Source organism: Lagopus leucura, unplaced genomic scaffold, assembly GCF_019238085.1.
Source record: "Lagopus leucura isolate 7727_CA_CO unplaced genomic scaffold, USGS_WTPT01 27-1_obj-0_obj, whole genome shotgun sequence".
NCBI lineage: Eukaryota > Metazoa > Chordata > Aves > Galliformes > Phasianidae > Lagopus > Lagopus leucura.
The window spans coordinates 155,922-182,039 of record NW_024964385.1 but is presented as its reverse complement, the minus strand read 5'-3'; the positions used below and the strand labels follow the sequence as shown (position 1 = coordinate 182,039).

Genomic DNA, 26,118 nt, shown 5'->3' with positions numbered 1-26,118 from the left:
GAGGTTGGCTGTAGTCAACTTACCAATGACAGACATTCGTTTTCTATCACTGTTGAAATCCAGGATCGCGAGGACATCGTAGGTTCTTTCAGTCCCCATTTCACTTATTGTGATGGTATTTTGTGTCCGTGAAAGAAAAACATACCCAAAGTTTCTGGCTGCTGTAACCAAGGCCCCTTCATCTGGGGAGGCTGCCTGGTAATTGATCTGACCTGCATCATTGACAAGTGAGAAAGAAAGCAAGCCAGGGCACACCTGAGCATTACAGGGGCACTCGGATCACACAGCTGAAAATTTCATGCAAAGTGACTGAAAGCCAAACATGTAATGTCGCATTCCTCCCCCTTTTGAAGTGGCATCTGACACAATGCTGCAGCACCTGACAGGAGTGCCACCAGAGGAGGAGTATTGGGACCATCCCTTTTTATTATGGGTACTTCCCAAACAGGCTGAGTCACTGGTCCCCTTCCACCCAAGCACAAAAGCAAAAACTAACTTATCCATCTCAAAACAAATATTACTTAATTTCTCAAGTACTGCCATTTGAACACTTCCACAAAAGTGCCAAAAACCAAAGCAAAACATAAGTCCTTGCCCACAGGTACCACCAACACTACAATGGAAACAACTCCCAAAAGGTCAGTAGCAAGAGCAGGAGCATGCAGGAAACTCGTGGTTTCAAAGAGATCTCTCTAAGATTGGAGTAAGGCAATCGTGCTCTCCTCTTATGTTGAGCATCTCATAAATGTTCAACCTTAATTTCCACATGTATGAAGTCTTCATCACACCTTCATTCACCTTCACACTTAGTTTCTATCAGTCTTTCTGTTACTCATTTTTCTTACTGGCTGCTGACATCATTTGGGTACACCTACAGGACTGTATTTCAAAGAGTAAACAAACAAAATCTTCACGTGGAAAATGCTCAGCTTTCCACACTGAAAACAAGTTTCCAAATGTTTGCACTTCCACACGTGTATGGGCAACCAGAGACCATGCTAGTGTCATTTTATTTAAGGCTTATGTTTTTGAGATTTAAAGATGCATCTGAGTAGAAAGAAGACTGTTCACAGGAACTCAAGATGTTTATATAAACTGTTCCACTACCTTTCTCAATCTGCTGTTACTGAACGTGAGTATTTGCCAAAACTGTAACCATCATTAAGGACAGTTTTCCTTCCACAAAGAGCTAGATAAATTCAGCACAGGATCTGGGTTTTGAAGAAGAACTGGGTCTTGCTTCTGTTTAATTTAAAAGAACAGTCTATACCTCCTTGCTTATAAGATCGACATTAGTTTTGGATTGCTCTGTTGTGCAACTCAACTTCAATTACTGTTTCCAAGAGCAGAAGAAAAAAAATATACTTACCATTGGAAACATCCACCATGACTGTATGACAAATAGCGAGCAGAAGAAAGAACTCCTGGATTTCTGGTTCCTTTTTGGACTTTATTTGCTCTACGAGATAATGATCATAGAACAAGAACTTTCCATCTGCATACATATTCCAGCTGAAATCCACTTGCTGCTTAGAAATAGAAGAATTAGTGTTATCCCACGTGCAATTTTTTGAGCCTACCTGCCTCTCCTCATACCTTAGCATGACAGTGCTCCTACAAACTGCAGAGTTTGTGATGCTGGATCACACCAACCTACCTCTCGGTGGCTTGTGAGCTGGCCTGCTCCATCCCGACAGTCTCCTGCAATGCAAGCACCATCCGTTCCAAGAAACAGGACAGGCAAAAAAAGATTGTTACAACTCGTTCACAAGGTCAGCAGTACAGAGTAGCTACATGTATTGTACCAGAATATCTCAGATTAAAAGAAAAAAAAAAAAAAAGTCAGATTCATTCATATCATCAATACCTTTTATTCTGGTGGCTATACCTGCCTATGCCAGGTGTCACTATGCCAGTGATAACAGAAAAATTAGAAAAAAGGCGTCTTGCAGAATTGTCATAAAACATCCATGCTGCTCTAACAGAGCTTTCACTGTCAGAAATCCTTCTTTTTAACTCAGAGGTCAGATGTTTAAGAAGCACACTCTGTTGTTTGCACTGACAAACAGTGGTTCTGTCACGGAGAACACCACTGCGTTATTCCAAATACTGAGATCTAGACAAGCTCTCAAAAAATAGAAGGAACTAACATTAAAATGAAAAGCTACTGCTCTTACCACACTTGCTTAGTTGTTCTTTGCATTAACCCTGTGTGAAAGCATTTCTAATAAAAGAAAGCAGTCTGTAAATTTCTCGTTTCAGACTTTTCTACTGGGAAGATTCCACTTCACTGTTTGCCCTTCAAAAGGATGAAAACAAGGGGAAAACTACAGTTCCGTTTTACTGGAGCTTTACTCAGCGCCAGGGCTACTCTGTGGAAGTCTGAAACGAGAAGTCCTCCATGCACCTGAATTCAAGCCAGCATTCAAGTTCCTACTCATTTTCACAGACTTACAGTGGAAGATCAACCTGAGGCTGCCAGCTGTGTTGTGCATGCAGGCTGTCAAAGAGCCCCTGACACGCATCAGGTGCACAGAGGACAGTGGCTGGGCAAAGACACTCTGAGCCGTGCACCCAAATATGGAATCGCCAGTGCTACTGCCAGGAGCAAACCCTGCCTTTGGTACTGCAACACTTTGGCACTTGACGTGGAAATCAGAACCTGGTTTTCCCTGTGGGTCTTGCAACATCATGGCACAGACTTACCGTATCTTTGGCCATTTATGCAGCATTTTTTAAACGTCATGATGTTCTGTGTGAGAGTTCCTGTCTTGTCGGAGAAGATATAATGGATCTGCCCCAGCTGCTCATTCAGAGTGGTGGTTCTGGCCTTTGCAGCCGTGTCCTTCTCAGGGTAATACATTTGCAGGTCCCAGTTTATAAAATAACTTTGGCCCAAACGAATCACTTCGACGCTAAACGAAATAAACCAGAAGTTGTTGCTGCCAGTTGTAACTTATATTTAAAATAATGACATTTTATCAGATCTGGAGGGCTCTGGCTGTACTTTCAGGGACTCAAGATTGCCCATATAACATAGGAGCTTAAGCCAAAACAATCATATTTTACCAGCTTATTACAGAGTGCCATAACCCCTAGACAGGCCACTCAACCCAACGTCAGACCACACAGCTCAACTTCAACAACACTGCAGTGACTGCGGAAAAGCCTCTGTGGCCTGATCAAGCCAAAAAATATCAATGCTGCTACAGCAAATAGAAATCCAACATGGGAATAGCATTTTAAGTACCATTTGGAGAAGAGGAGGTAGAAAGCTGAAGGACTTCATGTTCTAGATGTGCTTGTCAAGAGTAAAATCATTAATGCGTTTAAACTCTGACATCAGAGCATTGTATACCCAAATTCTAGTGATTCTGAAGTAAAACAAATACTAACATGCTATTTGTTAGAAGCAACTAATAAGAATTCGTTGTAGAATCCCCAATTAATAGAACTTGATTTTTATTACTGCTATTAAGAAGCACCTCCTTTCTGTTGTATTCATGTTCAATGTGGTACCGTAATCTTTTCTTTTAGATCTACTTCATGTTAAGAAGGATTTAAGCTTTGAAACTGAAGTGTGACTAGGAGCTTTGAGGCTGAAGTGAAAGCCAGTGGAAATAGAAATTATTTTGATAAAATAAAAAGTCTTAAAAATAGTATTCAACTTTTTGTTGACTTTGTGAAAATTCTGACGTTATTGGGATCACAGTAGTTAAATTAGAAAAAGGCCAGCTTTGCACAGTTCTAAAGGCTGGGCTGGATGGGGTTTTGAACAGCCTGGTCTAGTGGATGGTGTCCTTATCCATGGCAGGGGGATTGGAAAAAGATGATCTAGGAAGATCTCAGGATCTTCCAACCTGAACTATTACACGATTCCATGATTCTATGATTAGAGCATTAAGGTTTTTCTTTAGAAGAATTAATATGTTTTTTCATTTTATTACAAAACTAGTTTCCTTCATGCACTGTAAGATTGTAGAATTAGATCAAGAATTTAAATAGCAGAAAGATATGTCTCCTATACTGTCACAGATCACTGCTTGGGAAAGGTTTCTCCTTAGTCAAATTGTAAAGTACATATACACTTAACAATGTAAGAAAAGTTCAGTATCTTCAAATTCTGTCTCAAAGGGATTTGGGTGATGATTTTATATGAAAATGTTACAGAAAAAAATCACCTTCTTCTAGAATCCTAATGAATAGAGCATAGATAATATATCTGCCTGCGTTACCATCCAACGTGAAGCTGCATCTGTCACTACCATGGAAAATCAACTTTGTTGGCTGTTAGTTCATGCAATCACAGAATATCATCTAGTTCCAACCACAGTAATATAGGCCAGTCACTACAGCAAGCTGCCCAGGTAAACTCAGCCCTGAATGCCTCCAGGGAAGGGGCATCCACAACTACTTTGGGCAACCTGTGCCAGTGCCTCACCATCCTCTGAGTAAAGAATTTCCTCCTAGTATAATTCTGAAGTTTAGTAACTGAATTCTATCAACGGTCCGACTGTTGAAAGGTGCTGACCTACCTCACATAGAGAGAAATGGGAACCATAGTGTTGAGAACAATGATGTAGCCCCAGAAGTTAAGGAAGCCGCGGTAGGGAGGACTGTAGTCCTGTGCATCATAGAGGTACCAAGATGAGTTGCCAATCTGCTGCTCCCAGTAGGTGTGCCCGATGGCGAGGCCAGCCGAAAGCAGGATGAGGACAACAAAAATCTGCAGTGTACACACACAGGCATATGGCACCTCAATAACATTTGCTAGACTTAATTACCACATCTCCATATTCAAGCCAAAATATTACAGGTACAATAAATAAAGAGAAGGTGAGCGAACCTTTCCCACAAAACAGACTCTTTAGGTAATCTGGGTTCTAATTTCAGTCTATTCCCCAAGCACAGTTCTCACGTTTTGACACTTGCTTAAGTAGGCAGCAAGGAGGGCACAGGAACATGCACTGAGCAGGGCCGTACTGGTGCTAAGTGCCTCCACCTGCCAGCTGCCTCCACCTCTTTCCCATATCTCAGGGAATCATCTTGCTGATTAAAGCATGGGTTGGGGGACAGAGGCATTCCTCATACAGGCTCCAAGAGAAGTGCAGGTGCTGAGAAGATCTTGGGAGGACCTGGATCCTCAAGGCTCTCTACCCAGCAGTTCAGTGCAGACAGAAGCACCTGCAAGACTGGTTATGACATACATTTCTGCACTGTGCAGGCTGCCTTATATCTCCATTTTAGGGCCACAGATTCCAACAACGTGAGGTACACTGTTAGATTCCTCCCACTACTTCATCCCAAATCAAAACAAAGTAGATGTACACTGTTTATATCAGAAGGAAAAAAAAAAGCTTTCTAAGTTTGCACTCACTGTGTTTACTTAAAAATGAACTCAAACTTCTGAATTTTAAAGAAAAAAAGCTTACAGTGTAAACCATGTAATTCATAAGGGAGTCAATTTTTGTCCTTTTAAATTTTGTCTTTCCACTGTTTTTCATTATTTTCGTATCAGCACCTAAAGGAGAAGAAAGCAAAGGAAACATTTAACACAGCAAATGCCATTTTTAAAAAGCAGGAATAGTCAAAGTTTGTAAGAGAAGGGCACAATTTTCCTCCTGGGAGTACTCTCTTGATGAGCAAACGTTACACATATTAATTCCACACATACCTGCAAATATGACAACCCCATGGCAGAAATCTGTATTCCTAATTTTACATCCACGTAATAAGATCTTGTCAGCATCTAATGCATAGCTCCTGTTTCTCCAGAACAACGTTCCTGTGAACTTATCCAGTCGGTTATTAGGTTCTTCACATTCAATCAGACCTAAATTTTGAGAACGTGTTTAATAAACAGCATTTTCCACCAAAAACCTCTTGTCCTCTTTTTCTTTTAATACTTCTCAAATTTTAACAAGGGCCTGACTGCAAGAGCGAAGCTCTCTCCGGATCTTAAGCTCCAGGATGAACACAGCATTCAGCTCCTTTTGCTACCAAAGACTTCCCAGCAACGATCTCACAGGGTAAGACAAGCCTTTGCTGCCTGTTCAGACATCTGTGAATATTTAGGCTACAAAAAGTGACACTTTAATTCTACTCTTAGAACTTGCCCTGTTCCCAGTGTCTCTGATCAATCACCTGATAGTTCCACTCCCACATTCAGCTCACCCTAGAATTTTGGTTCATGTTGCACTCATTTTCATCAAAACATAAGTAAATAAATAGACAACAGACTTACCAACACATAAGTAAATGAATAGAAACCTTTCCAGGTACAACTCCAACAGCAAACTGTTCTTTTTTTTCCCCCCATAGAAAAACACATGCAAATGCTAGTAAAAGGTCAATGTGCCATAGCTCTTATCTTCAGACACACTGTATTTTGCTCAGCCTCACAGCATCCTTGTGCAATTTGCCAGTAACTCCAGCGTCACAAGCACCAGTATTAATGCTTCAGTCCACTCTCTGCTGTATTTATGTGGGCTGTAAATTATTTGATCAATATTTGAATAGCTGTAATAATAAAAATACAACTGTACAAACCATTGAAGTCTGCCATCGCATTCTCCTCTTGAAGATACCTGTCCGTTATCTCAAGGGCCATTTTAAATTTTAAGTTTGTCTCGCTAAAAATAAAGGATAAAAAGCACACTGTATTAAGAGCTTTGATACAGGAAACACGTGTTTTTGAACAAAATTAAATCAAGTGAATCAGTGCACAATAGACACCAGCCTCCCACTTGGAAGGAACAAGCAAAGCTATGCGTTTCCACGGGCATGAAACACTCAAGAGCAACACAATCAATTATTACACTGGCTGATTTTCCTCACCTACAACATTAGACACTGCAACAACCCCTTACCTCCTCTCACTCAGAAAAGTGAGGTTTCTCAGAAACACTGCTGTACTACTACAGCAGTAATTAAGTGCAATCAATGGTTTGTTCAAAGCAATATTTAATAACTGACATTGTTAAAAGCTCCAATTGAGAGCAAACATTTTGCATGATGTTATAAATTACTGCTTACAAGATCACTAAAAGCTGGCTGAGAAAGCAAAATTAACATCACCTCATTAGGTGAAGTCCCTGCCATCACGTACTTCTCTTGAAAAAAACAAAAAAAAACAATACTACATTCTCTGACAACATGAACTAAACAACACTTGCAAAGCAACATGACAGAAATAGTAAGATTTACACTGTTTAAGCAGCATCAATGAAAAAAAACTTCCACAGAAAACTGTTTGCTTATTTGGACTTTTGTTGGTGGTTATTTTAATTTCTCTCACTCAGGCAATAAGACACGATTAGAAAAACAGAAGAGGGCAGGTTGCAGATCTCTGGCAATAGATAGTCCAAGCTCCTGTCAACAGCTAGACCTCAGATGAAGTTATCCAGCATCCCATCAACCTAAATCTTGATTACAACAATGGTAAAAATTCTTCATCGTGAAAATAACCAATTCTTACATAAATCCAGGCAGAATTTCACCTTAAGTCTCTTGCATTCCTTGTGCTGTCAGTGTGCATCCTTGGGAACACTGCATCTTCACTGCAACTGTGAGATACTGAAAGACTGTTATTCAACAACACTTCTCCAGGCAGAATACCACCACTTCCTGCTGCTTTTCTCAGTGTTCCATGTTCACCAATACTTCAGCCATCTTGGTGGCACTCCAATGGACCCTCACTAGTTTTCAATTTTCTTCAAACTGTTGGAATCAAGCACTGGGCATTTTTCCTGGTGTGGCTAACAGCTGTCAGGAACTACGGAACAATTTCATCTCTTGGTTGGTTATAGTAGGCCTGCCAGAGCCCACTGCTCCAAGGGTGCACTAATGGCTTGCTGTCCATAACAACCCCCAGGTTCTGTTTCATGGAGCTCCTGCCAGTCAGATCCTGGTCTGAACTGCTGGCTGGGATTACCCCACTCCAGGTGCAGAACCTCATAGTCACCTTTGCTCTCAATTTAGTTCAGCTGGTTTCCCCATTCCTGTCCCCCAGACTTATGGTCTGTCTGTCCAGTTCTGACATTAGCAACTCGTCCATAAGCATGTATTACCAAATGCACTCATAAAATCAAGGTGGATTACATCTTCTGCTATGAAATGGGCCCCATATCCAATATAGAAGATACTTCGAGACGGAAGCAATAATCAGGCTGGTTAAGCACAATGTTAATCCTTGGCTTTCCCCAGTCAAATTCTCATCTTTCGCACGTCGGTAAATAGCTCCCATGATCTCTCCTGTTCCACAGTTTTTCCAGGGAATGAGGTGAGGCAGCCTGGTCTGCAGTTTCCTTCATATCGTTTTGGCTCTTTTTGGTGGGAGGGTGTGATCCTTGCTGCATTCCATGCCTTGGGAACTCCCCTTGTCTCTGTGATCTTTTGAAGAAGGCTGACAATGATGCAAGAAAGCTTTTACCACCCTCAGATGAATCCCATCAGGCTTGTCAGGAACAGTTTGTACAGGTGATCCTTGACTGGACCATCCTCTACTACCAGTTGTTTGCCATTTGGTTTACCATTGCTGCTTAGCACAAGAAGTTAGGAACTGACCTTTCCCATGAAGACAAAGCAATTAATCACAACCTTACCTCAAAAATAACTGCATTAATTTAATTGCCTTATTTCTGAAATGTACTCTTATTGCTCTTTTACCAGAAAGCCAAAAATAAATTAAAAAAAAATCCTTTTGTACATTCTTACCCATCTAGTTCAGCTGTCTCTACGTAGCAGAGGCTGTTTGGTTCTGAGCTGGATAGCAGCAAAATATCAGCCTAGTAAAACAAACAAATAAGCAGCAAATAAATTCAAGTCAAGATCTGTACAGAATTCTGTAGGAATATGAAAGAAACGTATCTAAAGCACTTACAGGAACGAAACTATTCTTCTTCAGACGAATGATATCACCAACTTTAATATCTTTCCATTTTGTGCTTTTGAACCTAGTAGCAAAATAGTTTAATGATTATTACTATTTCATCTAGAATAGTATCCACCCTACAAATCATGAAATACTAAACTTTCTACAGTACAAAAACATTACATCTTGGTTAAGATGCCTCTTGTTTTTGGAAACAGTAATTTAAATGGGGGTCTAAAACTTGGAAGAAAGCTTATCTCCTTTCTTCCCTGCTTGCTTTTATATGGGTTTCTGTCCACCTCTCTAACGAAGCTGCTCTTAGCACAGATTGAGTGTCACTAAGAACTAAGTTTAAATGACTACTTCCAGCAATTTCCTTCTTTTTCCTATTAGCTTTTCACACAGACATATGGAATAGCAGAGAACAAAAAGCTGAACCTTTTCTGTCACGTATGATTTATGTAACAAAGCAACAAACATCAGTTACTAACGTAAGAAGAAAACCACGAACCTTCCTTCCCTGATGACTTCACATGCTCTATTATTAACCTCATTGTCCATCCTGTGACGAACCTGAAAAGCAGCAGGAGAGAATGTACACCCAACCGCATAGAACAACTGTTTTATTTTGCTTTTAGTATCAACAGAACGTGTTTCTTACTATGTCATCCACTAGGTCTTTGACTGCAGTTATTCCCAGCACCAAGAGCAAGGGCACCAGCGTTGTATACCATGACAGAGTACTGATCTGGGGAATTGCCTATCAGAGACAAACAGAACCAGTGCAGGATAATCATCAGGATCACTTCAGAAACAGTAAGAACAGTTTAACAACTGTAATTGCTTGTACTTTCTCTTGGAGCTTCTGGTTTATGAACGGGTCATGGAAACCATCATGTTTTACACAGTAACAGACAAAAGAAACAGCTTTTCCTCACAAAATTAATCAACTCTGCAACTAGCTAGTCTAAGGTAATGCAAAAGTAAGGTAAGGTGATCAGGATTTCTGTTAAGATATCCTTAGTTTCTATAGTTGCTCAGATATGGTCCCTCACAGAGCATCATGCAATTTCCCGGAAGGACAGCAATGAATTGTGTCGTGTTATTCAATTTGGTAGATCAGCACCTCAAACTCATTTCACAATTCGTATTCTCTGTTTATAAAACATGCCTTACCTGCAAAATGAGGAGTACCAGAAAATAGCTGTTGGCTGCTCTTTTGAACTGTTCAAACAGATTCAGTGGTAAAAAAGTGACAAGATTGTACTTGTACGTCTTAATTGCATTTCCCTGTTGAATAAAACAAGTGTCATTCATAACATAAGATTCTTCTTGCTTTACAAATGTACAGATCATACTTTAATAAAACATTTTACTAGTGAAATCTTTCCTATAAATTTTGTTAGACTTGTAGCTTTCTTCAACAGTTTCACATGGGTTACTATCATAATGAAACACAAAAAAAAATAGTCTGTTTCACTGGCATTAACACAGCCAAAAACCATCACAGACTTCATATCTAGCTTTGTATCATCAGGGACTACAGAACATCACACAGCACAGTGCAAAAAGGACACAGCCTGTCCCCAGGTAGCTCCCATAGGAGCATGGTGCAGGGGGTAAACTTCAGTGCTCTCCCCATCCTGTTCTGTTTTCTCTGTAAGGCATATGAGCATTATTTGCTATATACACAGCATCACTGTTAGGGATGCAATTGGTGTCCGATGTCTACCCACAAAAAGTACATTCAGACACAAGTCTTTGAATCAGACTTCAGGAGGGACTATGTGAGATTTGCTCGTGATAACCTCCATCAGTCAGGCATAGAAGACTTCTATTTGAATAACGGCTCCACCTGCAGAAATTTTGGTATAAAATGTTCATACTCATGCATTAAATAACATGAAGTTTGCAAGCCAGATATCTCAGCAGGCACAAGGAAACACACAGGCCAATGCACCACCAATAACACCATACACTTAACATGTTAACCCCAAAGTTCAATTTTGTGTCAACCACAACTGGCACCGCAAATTTAATACTTTGAATTAAAAAGTCTCCTTGATCCTAATCAGGTGTACTTGCAATAACACTGTTTAAATGAACAGACAATCCCTACTGTCTAATTTTAAGACTGTCCCAGACAAGCTTCATCAGAATATTGCTTAATCCTACACACAGCCTTCTTTGATGAAAGAAGACAGCTTTATGGATGTTTGCAAGAGCTGTAGTTTGGGAGTAAAATTCAGAGTCAGGACTGAGGATATCTAGCTTTTAATTCTTTACTTTGTCTTAAGCAAGTCTCATGATACCTACATTTTCTATTCACAAACTCAAATCAATTACATTTCCCTGCCTCTACTGGAAATCCTAACAGAGTATTCATTGTGGCTTTTACACCAGTCAACAACGTTTGAAAAGATTTTAATGAGATCAAGCAAGCATTCACCCTGACAAGTCCTACAGCCATGTAATTGAGGCACAGAAAACTTACAGCATATTTGCTTTTTTTGAAGCACAGAAATACTTTTCTCTTAAACTGGGGCTGTTCATGGAAGTGACGATCATTTGCTTTAACTTGCCAGCTGCAGTCTGGAAGAAAAAGGTAAATAAGAGTCAAGATTTGATTGTCACACATGAGGAAGCCATTCTACCAGTGTCAGGTTCTCTCAAACGCCATCTTTTTAAGGTAATTCCAATTGAAACAAGACTGGAACTGACTTTTCATATTATACTGTACAATAAAATGTCTAAGATATTTCCAGATTACTAGTCTTTACTAACAAATAAATAAATTAATTAAAAAATAAACTGACGTAGGAAAAAGTCAAATAACAATTTGGAATTTCCACAGGAAACTGAAAACACAGAGAAACATTCAGTCAAGCACCCTTGACTAAATTCCCTATTTCCACTCTTTCAGTTTGCTTTTGCTAACAACCGAAGCACCGTGCACTCAAAAAACAGGGTTTCTCAGTCTTCTTAAAAATTGAAAGATACACTCATTTTTTTTGAAAAAAATGCATTAATATAAACATAGTGTGTTTTCATGAACAATCACAAGTAAAAATTGATGTGCTCAGCCATAAGTTTTCATTGCTTGCTTGAAAACTCAGGAATATGAATTACAGTATGCAGCAAATTTAATAAAACTAAACAAGAGACGTCAGCAGCAGCCTTCTGAAGTTTTGGACAACAATCTTACAGAATCATTTACAAAGCTACCCAGCAAGCTTGCTTAGATCTGCTACCTTCAATATTTGGCATTTAAAGCTGGAATTGATACATAGCCTCCCGAGGGAAAAAGTCTCAAAAGCATTTCCTAGGAAACCATCCATTTCTATTCTGAAGTTGTTTAGAAAACTAAGAGAACCAACAACCAAATAGAAATAACTGTGTTATGCTTTTTCAATTTTCAGGTTATGGAGAAGGCAAGTAAGTGAAGCTCTGTTCAAGCAGTTCTTGGACTGCAGGCCATGTACTTCTAGGATCCACCTTAATTAACGTGAGGATACAAGGCAGATCATTACTGTTATGCACCAGGTAGTGGCACAGAATTCTAGATGCAGGCTCGAGTTCAGTTGATTTTCATACAGATATTTATTAGATTGAATTGCCACCAATCGCTCCTCCTTTTGGGTAAGCTAGGTGATCTTTGGAACCTTGAAGAAGATGTTTAAGGCCCCTTCCAATCTGAGCCATTCTGTGATTCTAAGCCAGTCCAAATCCTATCTAACACACAAATTACAAAGAGAAGATGGATCCACATGTGGCTTGCTTCTGGCTTCAGTACTACTAGCTACCCAAAGCAAGTTTCCATCAGAGTAGTACCTTTTTTCAGTGGCTCTTGGCTCTCCTTGGTGCTCCTGTTGATTTGGTTTTGCTCTGCTTCAATGGCAGGCTGCTGGCTGTCTAGCTCATCCTCTGTGTCATCATCACTGTATGGCACCACTTCGTCATTAGGTTGGGAATCCTCATCGAAGGTGGTCTCCGAGTCCCGTTCCAAACTCATGCTGCCAGTGCCCTGCAGGCATTTTGTAAAGGCTTAGAAGCAGAGCTAACAAAGCAGGTATTGACAAAGTTTATTTGCCAATAACGTTTAGCAAAAAAACAAATTTGAAACTAGTTCCCCTGGAGTAGCTGAGGGCACAGAACTGTGCTGTATTTAATTACACACACACAACACAGCAGACCAGGAAGATCTTACAGTCATGATACAGGACATCTTTAATGGGATGCAGGAACAAGCTAGCCTGGGAACATCCAGCTCTCAGTAGCCACACCACCCACATCTGCAGCAGCATCAGGATCAGAGGGGTGCAGGAGCTGGGCCCCAGCCTTCTTCAGCAGTTTTAGGTCACTGAGACCACTTCTATACCTTCAGCTGCTTGCTGCAGCTGACAGCATCCAACCGGCTGTAAACTGAACCCAGCAACCAACTCTCACTTGTAACTTCAACCCACATCCTCCCACAAACAGCCACCTGTACAATTCCTAGGGAGCTCTACAGTGACAGTTGGCCTATTCACTGCTTCACTTAGTGTTATTTTAATGACTGACCTGGTACAACAGTTCAGATTGCCCTGATGATGTGTACTGTTCATTTCTAGCCACGCAATTTCCAAAATTTGTTGTACTCAAGGTTCAGTTACTTGTTTTGGAAGATCGACACTTCTGAAAAGACTGATGTGATTGAAAACTCCAAGGAGAAGAAGGGGCTGCCTCCTGGAGCTCAGGAAGCCTGCCAGCCCCAGCCAGCCTCCCCTGGGTCCCCACAGCCCAGTGTCACCTCAGCACATGCAAGGCTGTGTCGCTCTATCTCCACACTGCTGTCAGCAAAGCCAGCCAACAGCAATCACTGGGGCTGACACCAAACCCTGCTGGTAACCGCTTTGGTTTCCATTTTTACAGAGCAGGACTGCCTCTCTTCCTTAATATCTCTTATGAGAGACATAAATATTAAATGTGCACTTAATATGCTGCTCAAATGACACGACCGTGGGCTGGCAGCCCAAAGCACGATGCACTTCTGAGCAGCAGCACACGAGAGAATGCTTCGGAACAGCCAGCTTAAAATTAAAACCAAGCCTACAGGCACCAGATCAGAATGGACGGATGGACACAGCTTCTTAAAAAACCACACATGCTGCTAGGAGCCACTCACCAATACCATTAACTGGGACATTGCAGCTGGTCACTAACACATGGGACATGCAACGTGAAACTTCTAATTGCCTGTTCTAAATACTCTCAGAGTTACAGAACTCATGAGACTCATAGACTGAGCAACCACAGTTCCCTCAGCTGCTCCTCACTGAGACTTGCAGAGAAGCAGTCACAGACACTGCAATATTAACACCTCGTGTGTGGAACAGAATGCAGGGAACAGCTGAAAATACTGACGTATATGGTCCTCAGAACTAAAAGCACCACTGGATCTTTGAACTGCTCTCAAGCTAAGGCAAAACAAGTTCACACACCGGACACACAGAGTCTTCAGTCTATTAATCTTTACTCAACTGATTAATTAATTAATTAATCATGAAAAGACCTAGATGTATAAAATAAACCCAAACCACCACGCTGCATTTCTTTTATAAATGCACAGCTAAATGGAATCACCTAAAACACGCCATGATGCTACCAGTCCGATGGCCTGTTCAAGGGAAATTGAATGGGATTGCCTTCCTTCTGCATCCCCAAAGAACTGAACTGTCAGGGGCACCCTGCCAGCAGAGAAGGGGTCATTACAGCATGTATGTGTGGATATGGCAATTGGGTACATGGCTTAGTGGGCATGGTGGGAGCAGGATGGGGTTGGACTAGGTGACCTTAGAGATCTTTTCCAGCCTTAAGGATTCTATGATTCTGTTAAGGGATAGCATGGGTCTGGGTAATCCTCCTGCAGCCCACTATTTAGCTATCATAAAGCAGCACTGAGAACTGGAATCTTTCAATGGCAGGATATTGCATTTCTATCCCCACTTCAGGGATTCCAGCCAAATGCTTTAATAGAGTATCACCCCTCATTAAAAATATATTGTTGAACTAATCTACCTGTAAGAAGAGCTTCTGCAAGATAATAGGCTAATAACAAAACTAGATTTGCTTCCAAAATGTGAGATGGATGACATACTGCTCAAAATAGGTAGACAAGTTTTTGAACAAGCACACAGAACGTATCTAATGAACAACCTCCTTAATGACACTGTAAGGAAAAGCCTTTACTTAAAAGAGTATGAACAGCACAAACAGGACAAGGACATAACCATCACTCCAAGCTCTTCTAAGCATCAACTGAATGAGCTCAAGGCCTGCAGCCACAAGGCCATCTATCTGTGCATCTACTTGATACAGAACAGCTGGACTTACTTCAGGGAATGACTGCAACAAAATAATTGAATATCCCCAAAATGACATACATGGGAGGAATGATGTTTCCCAATCAGAACAAACAGTCATCATTTTGAAATGCACTAACTTCCTTATGTATCCTCACGGAATACTGGAATGTTGGTAGAGTTCCATTTTGAAATACTTTGGAGAAAGGCAGTATCAGTAGTTTACATAACTATTTTAATTCACCTGTGACTGCAGGTACAGTTCTTTTCACCTGAGGCAGTCTCCAGGCAGGCTTTGGCTTTCCCAACCCTTTCTGAGAATGCTCAAATAGTATCTCTATTGTTCTTCCCACATCACCTGTCTCTGTTTTCATCTTTCCGTATGTGTCCTTTTTGTGTCTGAATTTTGGCAGCAGTTCCTTGTTGATCTATGTACATCCCAGCCACACTAGCCTGACTTCCTGCTCCGGGAGGAGGAGATCCTTGGAAACCAGACAACAAATCTGAACTTTCCTCTCCACGACCGTGCCCCATGGAACGCTTCCAAGCAGATCCTTGCTCTCCTGATATCCAGGACTGTGGACTTGAGTGGTGAGGCACTAGCACAGGCTGCTCAGGGAAGTCACTGAGTCACCATCCCTGGAGATGTTCAAGAACCGTGGAGACATGGCACCTGGGGACATGGCAGTAGGCATGGTGGGGATGGGCTGATGGTTTCTCTTGGTGACCTTTTCCAACCTTAATGATTCTGTGACTTGCCTTGCTTCCTCCTGTCAGGATTCTGAATTCCACCACCTAATGGCCCCAGCGTGCAAGACTGTCCCACCCTTCAAACTCCAACTGCTTCTTCCTTGTTTGGATATATAAAGGCTCAGTAGACAATTTCCTCTTCGCTTTCCTATACCTTAACAATATTTATCTTAACTGCGTATGTTATGACACACACAAGATAGAGGAGGATGTGAGCAGTTTATTAAAAGCTTAAAGTTCCACACCTAGAAACGTTACCTGGGATTCAGTTTAGTTGGAAATTCTCAAATGCACTTAGAAACCCGAGGCCTCAACTCTTCAAGGTTAATCAAACAAATGTTGCATTAAGGAAAAACAAACAAACAAACATGGCTTATAATTCAGAACACATCATATATGTTATACGACCTTGACGTCAGCCTAAGAGTTCTCTCTGACTATCATAAACCATGGGGCTTGGTGCCTGGCACAGTAGAGCAGCAGACTCTGCCCAGACATCACAGGCAATTGGCTCCTCAGCACCTGAGCTAGCAGACACACACCAGCTCTCAGCACAGTTTCAGGAAACAAAACGGCTGAATATCTGTCCTGGGAAAATAGGTGCTCCTATTTACTTACTTTCAGGCTGCTCCATCAGAGTGCAGGAAACAAGCAGCGACTTGCTGGTCTATCAGAGCTCCCACTCTCTTCCTGTGCATGGTGATCCTGAAAAAAGTTGCCACCTCGAAACCTGCTGTACTTGGGCAGTGCCAACACAGGCTTAACAGGAGGTGACTCAGACTTCCCATCCTAATTCAAGTGATTAAATGTGGCTAAGGGAAAAATACATGTGGTGCAGCAACACCTCCACATCACAGATCCCAGCTCATCAGAACACATGTCACACCTGGCAATTCTGAGCTCACCTCCGTGGCACAGCAGAACTGAAAAGGTTAAGGCAGCCCTTTCAGAGAACCAGACGATCACTGCAAAACCTTGAGAAACCTGTTTTGTGAGCGGCGTCTCATTTGAGTCAGGCTGTTTGGGTCACCTACTTCTGTCACTCACCCAGACTCAGATTTTACACACACACATGTATACGAACAGACATACAAACACTGCAAAATATACATTATGTATATTTTGATTCACAATACTCACCTCATCTCACAGGAAATATTTCTAAAAAAGATCGTTTCAGGCAATTTTTGGCCACAACTTGTGCAGAAGATACTGAGAACTTCATCCGAATAGCAGATTATTTCCTTTTCCCTCAAACATTATCATAGTGGAGGCACCTTGCATCATCACTGACAGCGAACAGTAACATCAGCACTGACATCCACCACAAGAAGACAGATTTAAGATGGTTACAATCCAGTGAATAGCTAACTTCTCCTCACCTGCCTTCCCTTCCACTCTTAGCTCCAGGATAAAGTCACCAAGGGCAACCACTCACTAAAACAGGTGTTTCCAAAAACATATTTCACCAAACCGCAAGGATCAATGAGTTACAAAATCACTGAACGTGTGAAAATGAACACAAAGAATATTCTAACATAAATAAACTATCATTATGAGCCAAAAGGACTCTACAGAAGGAAGGGATTAATTTGACACTTACTGAAAACTGGAAGCTGACAGCAGACAGTTCCACAGCTCACAGTCCCAACTGTCTGAGGCCAAGCAATGATGGCTGAAGATGAGGGCACTTACAGAAACAAAACGCTAATTTTACCCATTATCTGCACTAGGATTTTTCATTAACAGATATGGACTTTCCTTCTCCTAAAGTCCAAGTCATGCCAAGTTATCTTTGCAAATGACAATAAAGAAGGCAACCTTTGTTCAAGCTGTAGCCTTAAGAGTACTCTGCGGGGGTTTCCACCTGGATTTTACACAGATTATTAAACTTCCTCCCACGGTTCATGGTATAAAACTACATGGTTTAGATTAATAAAGGAAGAAATAATTATTTTTGTGCATATATGAACTGTTTTGGAAGACGTTTTGGAAACTTCAACAGTTATTTTCTCAGGTGTTTCACCTCTCCATCAAAACCAGCAGGCATTTTAAACCGTACAAGTTACTTCCCGCTACAGATCACAGTTGCAGATTGCAGCTACTGCACCTTTCCCATCACCATTAAAGCTGGGAACTCTCCTGGGCTGCCCAGCAGGCAGCATGGCCTGAGGGAGCTGTTGGACAAAAAAAGCACTATTTCTGATCAGATCTCCAGGCCATTCATGCTACCTCCTCTTCCCTCCCTCAGAAAGACACTTCAGCAACTGTCCTGGTGCTGTCCTCGGATTTGCTTACACTGCTTTCTCTCCAGTGCTCAACCTTCCACGCTTTTTCTTTGCTCCTTCCTGCGCATCACTCTGCACCAGCCTATAGAAAAAGGCATCCACAAGTTTGCCCAGGTCTGCTTTAATCTGCTGGTCAGATTGAAATTCATATTTTTGGTTCTAAGAATAGATGAGAAAAACAACAACACAACACAGCACTAAACGGATCACTCTAAGTCACAGAATAACTTCATGAGCTTGGCAAAAAATGGAGATGCAGAAGCAGTGCACTGTCCCTGAGTACTTGCAAACGGGTCTGAGAGCCTGAAGGTCCTGAACCTTCAGTCTGCAGCAGACAAGGCAGGAACCACATCCTTCACCCCAACAAGCACAGGTCACAGAGGGTAAGAGATTTGCCCAAGGCCACATGGTAAGTCATAGACAGAGCCAGGGTTGGGTTTCAGGAGCTCCCGGCTAATATCCTGCATTCAATTACGTCTAAACAAAGCACCTCATTTAGCAGAGGCCAGGTAAAAGAAACTGCCAAGGAAGAACATCAAAACCCCTCATAATGAAAACAAAATCAATCAAACCTTTCCCAGTATCTAAATACAGGTAGCTCATTACCTGTCAAGCCCAGTACGAACACCAGTGACATTAAAATAAAAGCCACAGCAACAAAAGAAGATGGAAAATTAACTCTAGCTAATTTAAATAGAGGACTTCAATGCAAAGCAAGCAAGTGGCTTGTTGAATTCAACATCACAAATTGCAAGCCAAGGGACTGGAATATTCAGAGGCTCTGAATGAAGAGCACAAGTTACAGGGCACTGCTTTGCATTACCTACAGATTAACAAAGGGACAAACACAGGTTTGGGTCAGATGCACAAGCAACCATACTCTAAGGCGATCTTCAGTAATATCAATGCGGAGACTGGTGGAGAAAAACACAGACCAAACACCCCTCAACGTTCAAATCAGTCTCAGAAAAGAAAGCCAAATAAAACAGAACCAAACAGATCCAAGCAGAAAACTTGTGAGTAAATCTGAGCTTATAAGGATACCTTAAGCAGGGAATTAAACCCACGTTATCTAGAGACAATTACAGAGTTAAGGAACACATGGCAACGAGGCTTGTTAGCAGCCCCACCAACATGCCCAGCCCTTGGGCTCCCTGCAGCTGCAGCACCCGCTGCCTGCCACGCACTGAGCAAAGGCAGTACAGTTACTGCCAGGAGCAGCACAGTTACTGCCAGGAGCAGCACATGCTGTGCCTGCAGTTTCAGTGTCTCTGCTGACATTCACTCAGTGGAAGGACACCTCGTGTGCCAGTCCATTTAACACTGCTGTACTTAGGCCTCCGGAGGAGGGATGCTATGGAAACAAAGCAGCAGACAGTAGGGCTGAGATGCAGATTTGTGTCTGTCAGAAGCTTTTTCCATCTGCCAGCAGCCTGATGAGCCTCACAGAACAGCCCGGGTTGGGAGGGACTTCAAGGATCACGAATCTCCAACCCCCTGCCACATGCAGGGCCACCACCTCCATATTTCATACCAGACCAGGCTGCCCAGGGCCCCATCCAACCTGGCCTTGAGCATCTTTTGGGACGGGGCATCCACAGCCTCTCTGGGCAGCTGTTTCAGCCTCACGAGTAACCTCCAGCGCTCTGCTACAGAACCACGACAGTTTCTTAACATGGACTCCTGTAACTGCTCTAAAGGCTGAACAAACACGAACTAACGGATAATTACCCACAACCACCAAGGGTGTTTTCCTCAAGAACACACACGAGGAAGGAAACCGACTCACAGACGCGGTGCAGGCAGCGGGATCCGCAGCACGCCCCGTCCTTCCCTCGGTGCGCAGCTCAGAGAGCGAGCGGCGCGGCCGCCGGGTCGACGTCCGGCTTCAGGACACGGCTCCGCATCGCCTCGCACGGCGTTCCTAAGCGAGCAAGCGCAGGCATTCACGTTTTTTAAACGGCACAACAACAAAACACACGGCCTTCAGGCTCGGGTGTCCTGAAAGACAGACAGACAGAAAGAAAGAAGGAAAGAAAGACCACAACAAAACGATTTGCCCAGACCTCGAAGCTCGACTCCTTGCTTCGCCCTCCCTCCCCGCTGCCTCCAGCCCCAGGTCCGGCCGCGCTCCCGCACACCTCACCACAAACGCAAGGCGCAGGACGCCTCGCCTAGGCCAACGGGCACCAACCCCGGCCCCCGCCCCGAGTTTCGGCACCGCCCGCCCGCACCACCTGTGCGCGGCTCCCGGCCCCCACGCCCGCTGAGCGACCGCTCGTGCCCCGACGGCCGCCGCTCCGCCTGCCGCCAGACCGGCCGGACGGGTTCCGTGCGGGGGGAGGCGCCGTGCCGGCGGCGGCCGCGAGCCTGGCAGTCACGCGTCGGATCAGGAGGGAGAGGCTGTGACGGACCTGCAGCCGGGCCTGGGTCGGGTGCTGAGGTGTGGGACGGGCACTGAGCTGGGCTGAGAGGCCCGGACACAGCGGTGAAGTGGGGTAACGTCTGGGAGGCTGCAGGCGCAGGATTGCGTGGAGCTCTTGGAGCGGGCCAGGAGGAGGGCACTAAGATGGTCGGAGGGCTGGAGCACGTAACTACGAGGAAAGGTTGAGGGAACTGGGAGTGTTTAGCTTGGAGAAGAGAAGGCTGCAGGGAGACCTCATTGCGGCCTTCCAGCACTTGAAGGGAGCGCATGAACAGGAGGGGGAACGGCTGTTTGTGAGGGTGGACGGTGATAAGACAAGGGGGAATGGTCTTAAACTGAGAAGGGGAGGCTTAGGTTGGATATGAGGAGGAAGTTTTTCACTCAGAGGGTGGTAAGGCACTGGCACAGGTTGCCCAAGGAGGCTGTGGATGCCCCATCCCTGGAGGCATTCAAGGCCAGGCTGGATGTGGCTCCGGGCAGCCTGGGCTGCTGTTGGTACATAGCAGAGGGTTGGAACTACATGATCTTTGAGGTCATTTTCAATCCAGGCCATTCTATGATTCTATGACTTCTTCGGACTTGACTACAACAAGAGCCAGCAATGTGTGTTTGCAGCCCAGGAGACCAACTGTACCGTGGGCTGCATCAAGAGAAGTGTGACCAGCATGTCGAGGGAGGTGATTCTGCCCATCTGCTCTGCTCTCCTGAGGCCACCTGGAGTATTGAGCCCCCAGCACAAGAAGCACATGGAGCTGTTGGAGCAGGTCCAGAGAAGGGCCACAAAGATGATCAAAGGCTGGAGCATCTCCCCTATAAGGACAGGCTGAGAGATCTGGGAGAAGGCTCCAGGAGGATGGTATGGTGGCCTGCCAGGACATGAAGGGGACTACAGGAAGGCTGGGGAGGGACTTTTTTAAGGGCAGGTAGCAACAAGACAAGGGGAAATGGCTTTGGGCTATCAGAGGGAAGATGTAGCCTAGATATTAGGAAGAAATTCTTTACTGTGAGGGTGGTGAGACACTGGAACGGGTTGCCCAGAGGGGTTGTGGATGTCCCCTCCCTTGAAGCAATCAAGCCAGGCTGGATGGGGCTGTGAGCAAACTGGTGCGGTGGGAGGTGTCTCTGCCTATAGCAGGGGGCTGGAACTACGTGATCTTAAAGGTCCCTTCCAGCACAAACCATTCTATCATTCTGTGATTATTCTGACTTAATAAATATTGCATTGCACAGCCCCAGAGAGCCGTGATTTGCACAAGACAAACTGGCAGCTGTGCGATGGCAAAAGCAACATGTCTTGATGTGTGTGAATGGCGAAATGATCAATGTCTTTCAGTGTGATGGTTACACCTAACCAGGGGATGCAGGATAATCAGTGCCTGAGGCAATCCCAGTATGGAATTATTATGGATAAATAAGAAGCATTGGTTGTCCTTTGAGGGTGAAACTGGAGCTGTAGGAACACACAGGGAAGAAAGCCCTCTGAGAGGCACTCAGGAAATTTTAGTGCCCCTTGCAAGTATTCACTGCGTTTGGCATTGTGAAGGAAATTGGTAGGATGGGCTTGGCAGTTTGTGTTTGATGAGAGACAAGGAATGTGAAATGTAGTGCCATTGAAAAGATTTTTCAGATGTATTATGTAGCCCGGCCTAGAGGAAAATGGTCACTAAATATTCCTAAGGAATAAAGAAATATTTAAAAAATGAGCACAAGACTTCTGCGTGCACTTTCATTCACGGATAATGCCATTTATGGCAGGGGAAATGCAGATGTGCTTGCTGATCTGATGTCTTAGTTTCAGCTGAGACTGAGCTGATTTCCTCATAGTGTCTGGTATGATGCTATGTCTTGGTTCTAGGAGAAAAACACTGTTGATAACACACAAATGTTTATTTTACAGCTGCCTGCTAAGTCAAGGCCATTCTCAGCAAAGGGTCCAAGTTGCTGGGAGGAAACAGAATCAGATCAGCTGACTTAAACTAGCCAAAGGGATACTCCATATCATATGGCATTGTGTGGAAGGAGTTTTGAAGGGGTTGGAATTCATCTCACTCTCTTCTGCTGCTAGGGGCTAGCTGGGCATTGGATAGGGGGGGTTAGCAATCGTTTGTGCATCACTTGTTAGACACATTCATGTCATATATATTGGTCATTATTGTTATCGTTTTCTCTTAGTAAATTGTTCTAGCTCAACCCACGAGTTCTACTTCGCTTTTTCCCCAAATCTCTTCCCCATACCTTTGAGAAGCACAGGGGAGTGAGCAAATGACTGTGGCATTTGGCAACCTGCCGGGTTAAACCACAACATCTGATCAAACAGGAGAAATGGAAAATCATTGCTCTCTCTTAAAGTAATGGTGGGAAATGTAACATCAGTCAAGCACTTCAGTGTTTAACATGCTCTTTCTTTAATAATGCTTTCTATTTTTGATTCTGATGCTGACCACAGTAAGATAAATATTTGTTTTTGTCAGTTTCTCCCTAAATCAGCACAGTTTTTTTTTTTTCATTTAAATGAAACTTTTTATTTTTTATTTGACCTTATGTGAAGCCTCAATAACTTCAGCAAGAGTTGCTCTGCTACATTCTCTCTGCTTTTTGCTTGGCTACCCATGTCCTGCGGCTCTGCTTCTGAAGCCATATGCCTCAGGGCAGATTGAGACTCACCCACTTGCACCCACAGCATGGTACCTGTCTCTGCACAGGGGAAATATGTGTATTCTGGTGTTGCATTGCCTGTGTTGATCCATTCTTGCTGTGGGCAGGTCTGGATCTTGGATGTGTTACAGCTGACTGTGTTCAGTGGCACCTGTGGGAGTAGCAGGGGGGTGCAGACAGGAGCTGAGCAGCGTCCCCAGGCTCCACAAGCAGTTGTGCAGTACTTGGGGAAAGCATAAGGGGAAAGCACTCAATCAGGAAGGGCAGACATCTGGCCAACGAGAACTGCTCAAATGCACACTGGGTACAGCTTTGAGATCTTCACTGTGCTGCCTGTTTGCATGGCTCCTATTAGCTCCTCCTCAAACAGCAGATGCTGTTTCCCAGCTCCACTTCTTGCACCCAGAGGGCAGCAGCCGAGCTGCCGCTCTGCACACTTACGGTTGCCAATGGTGCTGACCCTTAACACTAGCACCTAGCTGGGGCTGGATCTTTCCACAGTGACCAAACCTGAGCGGAATGAAAAGATCCTTCACACAGCAGAACACTGTCATAATGCAATTATATGCAATAATTTCAGCCAGGAGGGAGGAATCGTTCCTCCCTGGAAGGTGTTCCCTTGGAGGTATGTTACTGTGCTTCAGGTGGTGAGGTTCAGTGTCATGGCCAGCTGCAGGGCTACCAGCAGCAGCATTCTTGAAATGAGAAATCTACATTTTATCTTAATGTATTTTCCTTCTGGCTTAACAGAAGTCTCGTTGTTGATCATGCATAGAAGCAGGAAGAAAAAATGATAAAAAGAGAACATGCTTGGTTTCTTGCTGTTTCTAATCAATGAATCATCAAACTGTCAGATTTTTGTTCCCTCACTGCAGGCTTAGCTAACAAAAGTGTAATTGATCAGTATATGTATGGGAGAGTAAGGTTAGCATGGTCTAGCCATTCGTTTATGAGCAAGTGTTGCAGAAGTGAAACCTGCAGCATGTGGATGCTGCTCTGTAATGAAAGTGACCATTGTTGCAGACTGGCAGATGTAAGAGATTACTTGGTTTATTTTTCAGTAGCAACAATATTGAATTTCCCTGTGCCTAGAAAAGGCTTACTCAAATAGACTTTTTTTTCCCCCTAGATCTAAAATCTAAGGCTGAATTCCAGAGTTCTGTCTTTTAACTCCTTTCTCTTATACTACCTGCATCACTCTTCCCTTTCATAGAAATGAAACCATGTTCATTAAAATCAGTATCATTTTGGGTTAACAAAAAAGCGAAGGTTTTTTGTTATGCCTTTGAGAATTCTATTTCTGTCCAGGCAGCTACTTCATGCCTGGGGCCAGATGGTTTGTGTATCAGTTTGTGGCAGGCAACTGTATGCGCAACTGGGTTTGTTTGGTGCCCTGTCTGGAAGAAAATTATTAGACACATTAAACAAATAAACAAAGCAAAAAAACCACCAATACACAACAGACTTCTTGCAGTGATTAATTACTATGACAGTGATTAATGGTGCAGGCAAATACTACCTGTACTTGAGGAAAACACAGTGACCATCCCAGAGATCCGGAGTGTGCAGAAGCTCCCACTGCTGCCACCTGCAGACCCTGATCTAGACTGGTTACAGCAAATACATCTAAATTTCTCCTCTATTCCTACTCTGTTTCTGAATCTTTCTCCTGTATAATTCCTTTCTCTCCCTTATTCTTCCAGCCGTGTTCCAATTTCACACTGCCTGGTTCAAAATGCTAATGGTAGCTTTCACATTTGCAGACCAAATATATTTCATTTTCGTGCCTCCGATCACTACTGCATGCAGGTGTATTTCAGGATTAAACAAATTTCCCTTTGCAAAATTCCATCTGGTAGGTAAGTAAGTTGTGCCATCCTGATTTAAACAGACACAGCACTGAGAAATGATTTTCTCCATATCCTAAGAGCTTGATGTGGATTGACCTGCAGGTGAATAACAGTCCTGTTTGTTCATCCTGGGTCTGCATAGCATGATGGTAGCATGCATCTTGAGGACCTCCTTGAAGGGTCCTTTGTGTACAAGGCATAACAATAACCAAGGTTCACCAAAAGGTAGAGGTTGTCGCTTTTGTATCATGATAGCTTTCTTGTGGACTTCATCAGAGTGTATCTGCACACCTACTTCCATCTCTGACTGCCTGGAATGTCAGTCTAGGCTGTATTGCTGAACTTGCCATGTATTCTTCATAGACTGATGTTCCCTCATTGCTCTGTGAATTCTGCCTACCTTTCTCTTCTTTCTCATACCTCTGCTTACTGTGCCCAAGAATGCCTTGACTTCTTGCTCTAGCAATCCAGCATGATGTAATTTCGTGGTGCTGCTATGAGCAATTTCAGTTCACACCCTGTGTTCATTGCGTATGTGAAGACTCAGTGATATGAGCCCATAATGTAACCATGGAGCAGCACCTTTGCATGGGAGCTTAAAATAACAATGGGCTCAGTTTGTAACTATATCCTCTGCAGAGAATAAAATTCATCTCCAATTCCAACTGATAAAAAAAATTGCTTTCTATACATTCCCTTTCCCGATGATGATCCTTCAAATATATACACTTAGATGTTACAGAAGTCTCTGTTCCTATGTAAAACATCTTCCCCTCCCCTCCACTCTCCTCCCCTTACCCTTTGCCTTCCCTCCCCTCCCCACCCCTTACCCTTTGCCTCCCCTCCCCTTCCCTCCCCTTACCCTTTGCCTTCCCTTTGCCTTCCCTTCGCCTTCCCTTCCCTTCCCTTCCCTTCCCTTCCCTTCCCTTCCCTTCCC

General features: G+C 43.3%; 1 protein-coding gene across 1 annotated transcript in view; it reads right to left on the bottom strand.

Moving 5' to 3' along the window:
- ATP8B1 (ATPase phospholipid transporting 8B1) overlaps nucleotides 1-20,376 on the bottom strand; it is a 32,479-nt gene extending 12,103 nt beyond the window's left edge. The window contains exons 1-17 of the mRNA XM_042892061.1: nucleotides 20,318-20,376; nucleotides 20,041-20,175; nucleotides 12,704-12,896; nucleotides 11,367-11,464; nucleotides 10,049-10,162; nucleotides 9,534-9,632; nucleotides 9,384-9,445; nucleotides 8,882-8,954; nucleotides 8,716-8,786; nucleotides 6,550-6,632; nucleotides 5,675-5,833; nucleotides 5,433-5,521; nucleotides 4,536-4,726; nucleotides 2,707-2,915; nucleotides 1,658-1,701; nucleotides 1,370-1,526; nucleotides 24-212 (exon numbers count right to left, since the gene is read on the bottom strand). Coding sequence (XP_042747995.1) covers nucleotides 24-212; nucleotides 1,370-1,526; nucleotides 1,658-1,701; nucleotides 2,707-2,915; nucleotides 4,536-4,726; nucleotides 5,433-5,521; nucleotides 5,675-5,833; nucleotides 6,550-6,632; nucleotides 8,716-8,786; nucleotides 8,882-8,954; nucleotides 9,384-9,445; nucleotides 9,534-9,632; nucleotides 10,049-10,162; nucleotides 11,367-11,464; nucleotides 12,704-12,884 — 1,819 coding nt within the window. The 5' untranslated portion in view covers nucleotides 12,885-12,896; nucleotides 20,041-20,175; nucleotides 20,318-20,376. The remainder of the gene's footprint in view (nucleotides 1-23; nucleotides 213-1,369; nucleotides 1,527-1,657; nucleotides 1,702-2,706; nucleotides 2,916-4,535; nucleotides 4,727-5,432; nucleotides 5,522-5,674; nucleotides 5,834-6,549; nucleotides 6,633-8,715; nucleotides 8,787-8,881; nucleotides 8,955-9,383; nucleotides 9,446-9,533; nucleotides 9,633-10,048; nucleotides 10,163-11,366; nucleotides 11,465-12,703; nucleotides 12,897-20,040; nucleotides 20,176-20,317) is intronic.
- Nucleotides 20,377-26,118: the final 5,742 nt, after the last annotated feature.